At 36.5% G+C, this 5737-nt stretch overlaps 2 protein-coding genes across 2 annotated transcripts; both read left to right on the top strand.

The window, feature by feature from the left end:
- Positions 1-3023: 3023 nt before the first annotated feature.
- LOC131438462 (cytochrome c oxidase assembly factor 4 homolog, mitochondrial) lies at positions 3024-3407 on the top strand. The gene is made up of 2 exons (XM_058608514.1): positions 3024-3098; positions 3297-3407. Exons 1-2 carry the CDS (start codon positions 3024-3026, stop codon positions 3405-3407), a joined length of 186 nt encoding a protein of 61 aa, XP_058464497.1.
- A 10-nt stretch (positions 3408-3417) lies between these two features.
- Positions 3418-3972, top strand: LOC131438461 (peptidyl-tRNA hydrolase 2, mitochondrial). Its single transcript, XM_058608513.1, has one exon. The coding sequence runs from the start codon at positions 3418-3420 to the stop codon at positions 3805-3807; it is 390 nt and encodes a 129-aa protein (XP_058464496.1). The 3' UTR covers positions 3808-3972.
- The last annotated feature ends 1765 nt before the right edge of the window (positions 3973-5737 follow it).

Genomic DNA, 5737 nt, shown 5'->3' with positions numbered 1-5737 from the left:
TAAAATTTAAATGTTTACTGTTCACCCTATCGTCAGACTGTTGTAGTTTCCGCTGTAACTGGAGCAATCATCGAACATTTTCTCTGACCTCGAAAGTCAACATTGAACAAACGCGCTTATTTTGTTTTTATACGCAGCTACATCAATTGTATCGAATCCATGCCATTTGTTTTGTTTCATACACCATCAGTCAGATACTGCGAGAAAAGGGATGAACAAAGAACGGAGAAAAAAAAACTGCAAGCGATGATATCATACTACAATCACGTTCGCCTGTTAGATGTACAAGTCGACGAACGGTTCTAGTAGTTTTTCAGGGTTATTACACTTCCACAGGACAGCAATCCACTTCTAATGCCAATAACAGTGCCCCAGCTGCGGAATGTCTGGAAATTGTAGAGCTTCCCCTAAGTAGAAGGTCGCGCTACGACACACTTTGGTTACACACTATGCCGCTCTAAATTTAGATATTTTTTGAAGCGACAAGAACAACAAATTTGTACATTTTCCTTCATGCGAGTATTGTCATTAGAGATTGAGTTTGTTTCTCCACAGCAAACAGCAGAAACGATGAATTCGCGTTAGTTTTATTTTCCCAACACTTCCAACGCAAATACAATCAAAACATATTTCATACAATCAGTAGTAGGAATTGTTACCACATTTACAATGAACTATACTAAAAATTTTCTAAGTTTATCAACTAAAAACTAATCTGTGTAAATACATGGACGCCAAAGAAACCGAAAGCAAAAGTAACTATCTTCCAACACGAACAACGATTATCCGCGAACTACTTGGAATACTTGGATGATTTACTTCGTTCTTCTGCAGCGTTGCCAGGTTGCCAGATTTGTCTGGAAAATAACAAATATTTCTCGTTTCGAGAGACACTCAAACCACAAACGAATTTCCAGACATGACAGTCACGATCTTTTTTTGGCGCACATCTACGGTCCTCCGTGAAACTGGCACCAATGGTGATAAATTGGTTGCACTGCTGAGTTCCCATCATCGCATTCATAATGCAAATGTCAAACCGTGAGAACCCTTTCGATACGTTAGCTCATTTGTATATATTGAGATTTCATGGCACACTTTGGTCGAAATGATAACAATGCAATTAATCACGCGCTCCGCCAAGCGGTGAGTGCGGTCATTTCAGAAGGTACCGGGAACGGACCAGATTTTTATTTAATATTTGTAAGCACATACATGTCTTTATTATTTGTCTTTGCTCAAACTAACCAGATCTTTGCCAGAATTTCCGAATTTTCCCAGATTTTCCAAATTTTCCTAGATTTTGTCAGATATCGCTAGATCTTTACGGTTTTGCCCTCTATACGATAAGTGGGGAGACCTTTTTTTTTGCTCATTGAAAATGAAGCCCGGCAAAGATTTCCTTGACTCAAACAAATCCAGATAATTAATGTTTGAGTTTTGACAGATTTTTGAAAAGAATAACCTGGCAACTCTGTTCCCCTGTTTTCATAAGGGTGGCTAGTTTGGACTTTTATATAAAGCAACCAAGAATTCTTGATGTTGATTTTTCATTAGAGCGTATAAGCAAGTTACAGTTTCTCTTTAATCACTCTCTCTTTCGATTATTGAGATGTGATTAAAAAGAGTTTCTTTGATTTCACTACTCTGTTTGAAAGTCGAAAGTTTAGGGTATCATTTTATGGAACGAGTTGAGTGATAAACGTGGAAACCGCTTGGTAATAAAATTAATAGAAGAGAGACTAATGTTAGTTATGGTTGGCCCATAGCTATATGTATGATACACTCAGGCAAATTGAGTAGTGAAAATCATAAGAAAAATCTTATGATGCATCGAAAGTCACCATTTCATAAGATTAATATACCTCTGCATTATACATATCATCGATCACTATTATAGTTTTCATACGAACAACTTCTGAATTCCACAGTATATGAGAGAAGTTATGTTTGTCATAGAAATTTCGCACAATGTTCCTAAAAATTTCGCATGAATTTCGTTAGGCGTTTTGTTGGAATCCCAATTTTCGTGACTTCATAAGGCGGACTTATGATTTGCGTACAATATTCTTGTGGTTAAAAACCATACGATATTATGAAATTAAAAATATTTTTTGCTGAGTGTAGGAGCAAAAATAGATTTAAATACACGTGGAATTAAATAAACTGATAACTCAGTTATATTCAATCATGGATATTTCTGGTCACACTGTTTCGTCGTGGTGAGCAGAGATGCCAGATATTTTCATAGGAAATCTGAATTACTCTTCATAAAAAATCTGTATTTATCTGTGTTCACTAATAAAATTAAATTTCAACAATAAAATGATGTTAAAAGATGTTATTCCAACACATTATGGCTGTAGAATGGTAGGTTCAATGAGACCAAGACTTTGATTCTCGTCACTGCAATCAAATATTAATTGATTGCTCATACGAAAAAGTTTTTATTTTGCTTTTTGGGAGATTCGTATTAAATTTAGGAAATCTGTATAAAATCTGTATGCGTATGTAAAAATCTGTATAATACAGATAAATCTGTATAAATGGCATCTCTGGTGGTGAGTGTTCGCCTGACTTCATGAGATTGTCAAATTTTAACCCATGAGGCGCTTCACGAAAAATAGTACCCAGCAGAGATGCCAGGTCTGCAGATTTGTCTGTAAATTTGCAGATTTGGGGTATAGTGCTGCAGACATTTTTTGTTGTGCAGACTTTTACAGACTTTTAAAATTTTGCAGACTTTTGCAGACTTTTGAATTTCTCGCAGACTTTCGGCTATGTTTACAGACTTTTGAAATTTCCGCGACTTTTTTTTTTGCTCGCCAAGTCAGTTTTGCGTGTCATACTTTATAGAGAAATTGCTGCCAGCAAGACATACTTGCTGACTGCAGTTTTTTTTTAAATTTACAGATCCTTCCTGCAGATATTTGAAATTTTTACCTGGCATCTCTGGGTGCTACAGAAACAAGAAATTGTTATTGAAATGAAACCTGCTCTTATTTAAAATAATACGTGAAATAATGAGTGATGTAGAGGATCCAGTAGAGCAGATGCTAAAGCGAACAGGTTGTATAGACCTTCATTACAAAGTACAGGTAAATAATATTATAAATAAGCAGTACATTTTAATAAGTAATACAGCCGAGATTGGAAAAATTATACAATAATAATTGAATAAGCAATTAAAAAAAAATTATCTGCATATTTTATATCAAACTAAGCAAATCACCATAGTTTGCCATTGGATCAGAAGCCAATACCAAACGATCTGAAATAATTTGATATTTTTCCAGGAGTGCATTGCTGAAACCGGCGATTGGCGTAAGTGTCAGGAAGTGGTGAAACAGTTCAAGACTTGTATGCAGGGTTATACGGAAAGGCAGAGGCAAAAATACGAAAAGTGATGTCGGTAGAATGAACTTTCTAAAAACGCTGGCATCATCCGTTGGTGGTCCCATGAAGATGGTTTTAGTCGTGCGATCAGACTTAGGATTAAGTAAAGGAAAAATCGCCTCCCAATGTGCACATGCTGCCATCATGTGCTATATCCGGTCGACCAACGTTAACGAAGCAAAGTTGCAAAACTGGCTGCTGCAGGGTCAACCGAAAATTGTTGTCAAAATTGAAAACTTGTCAGAATTTGAAAAACTTGCTGCTCTGGCGCGACAAAAATCGGTTGTTGCAGAGATTGTGAGGGACGCTGGACGAACACAAGTTCAGAGTGGAACGGAAACTGTACTAGGGCTTGGTCCGGATGTGAGTGAACTAATGGATCCTTTAGTAGAACACTTAAAGTTGTTATAGTTTGTCAATTAAAAAAATAATGCAATGATGTAGTCAATATGTTAGTCTTCTATTAAGTGAATATATGAATATAAAACTGATGTATTTTTGCTTGTATTATATAAATAGTTAATACACAATGATATGGCAAAGCTGAGAAATATAAGTCGGAACAAGGATGTTTAATTTGTGCATTGTCTGCAATTTGAATTTATAAACAAAAAAAAGTATTCGTTAAGCAAAGTCAAAATCTTTGTATAGTTTGTTAATCTAACTTTTTTATATTAGAAATTTCCCAATTAATCGAAAAATATGGACTTCGTTGTTCGCGCCGGAAGGTATATAGCTTCTTTATCCAGCGTGAATTGCGCCGTAAATATCGGGGCCGTTTTGAACCAAAAACTGATACGATGCGTCAGTGTCATTTTTATATACGGACCTGCAGCAGGTCGTAAATAACCTAAACCATGCCCACGATGCTCAAATGACATGCTTTGGTTTATACTTGCTCAAAAACTATCACTCTCATTCTTGTTTACGTCCGTTCGTATGGGTAAACATGCATGCTATTAAATGCATGATTTTACCAATGTAATAAATATGTACACTATCGAAAACACGACAAAATTGCAAGAAAATTGCAACATATTTTTCGCAGATACTACTGATAGGACTGCTATTTTAAATGCTTTTTTTACGATGCTTCTTTTGCAAAGGAATCGCGTTCGTACACATTCGAGTGAAAACAAGAATGACTTGTACGCATTCGTTCGAAAGCATGTGTTCGTCGAATAGTCGATACGGACGTAAGCAAGCATGATGATACAAAATCAACGAAAAAAGTACAGGTGTGTAATGTCAGAGACATAACTGGATGTCGTGAATATGAATAAAACTGACACTCTTTCTTTATACTTCCGAATATAAATTAGTTGATCGATTGTGTGAATTGTGCAAGTTTTGCCCTATTACACTTAGTATTTTGCTCCAATGCAAACGACCACAAACAGGATGATGTAATTGTTCTTCTTCGAAGGGAAACTTGATCTGCGAAGTCCAAAATGAGAGCACGACCTGAGCGTATGAGGTTTGATACCACTCAAAAGGTCTGCTCTCATTATTGACGACTGCTCCACCTGACGACTGAAGTCCAAATGAAAGCATTGCCGACTGTTCCACCTGACGACTGAAGTCCAAATGAAAGCCCGACCTGAGCGTTTGAGGTTTGATACCACGCAAAAGGTCTGCTCTCATTATTGACGACTGCTCCACCTGACGACCGAAGTCCAAATCAAAGCATTGCCGACTGCTCCTGACCTGACGATTGAAGTCCAAATAAAAGCACGACCTAAGCGTTTGAAGCTTTATACCACGCCAAAGGTCTGCTTTCATTGCCAACTGCTCCACCGGACGACTGAGGTCCAAATGAGAGTTGCGACTAGGGATATCGTAATATCAATCGATTGATCGAACAATCTATAAATAACCCAGATAATCGAGTATTTTTTAATCGAATAGTTTGAAAAATTAAATGAGAATAATCGAGTAATCGATTAATAATCCAGATAATCGATTAAAGTTTAATCGAATAGTTTGAAAATTATACTCGATTATTGAATAATCGAATAATTAAAAAAACCCGACTTCTCTAGTTGCGAACCGAGCGTTTGAGGTTTTAAACCACTCAGAAGGTGCACTCTCCGAAGCTGCTGGTTGATTAAATCATTCGCACGACGTCTGCTTCCATCCAACGCACATGAAGAAATCACGCGTTTTTCTAGAACGGCTAATAAGCCAACTGTGTACTTCCACTTTCGAAAGAAATTGCAAGCGAGCTATGAATAATAGAGTATTAAATTTAACACCAAACGAAAGAGAAAAGTTTTCTCTTTCGTCGGGTGTTAAAATTAATACTCTATCTTATTATTAGTTTATTAGCCGTTCTCAAAAA

This window comes from Malaya genurostris, chromosome 3, assembly GCF_030247185.1.
Source record: "Malaya genurostris strain Urasoe2022 chromosome 3, Malgen_1.1, whole genome shotgun sequence".
In the NCBI taxonomy this organism is placed as follows: Eukaryota; Metazoa; Arthropoda; class Insecta; order Diptera; family Culicidae; genus Malaya; species Malaya genurostris.
Note: the sequence above shows the minus strand (reverse complement) of the source record. Positions and strands in the feature narration are given on the sequence as shown.

Coding starts and splice junctions, on each gene's coding strand:
- LOC131438462 (XM_058608514.1), top strand. CDS start 3,024: ATGAGTGATGTAGAGGATCCAGTAGAGCAGATGCTAAAGCGAACAGGT. Junction 3,099..3,296: donor ACCTTCATTACAAAGTACAG/GTAAATAATATT, acceptor ATATTTTTCCAG/GAGTGCATTGCTGAAACCGG.
- LOC131438461 (XM_058608513.1), top strand. CDS start 3,418: ATGAACTTTCTAAAAACGCTGGCATCATCCGTTGGTGGTCCCATGAAG.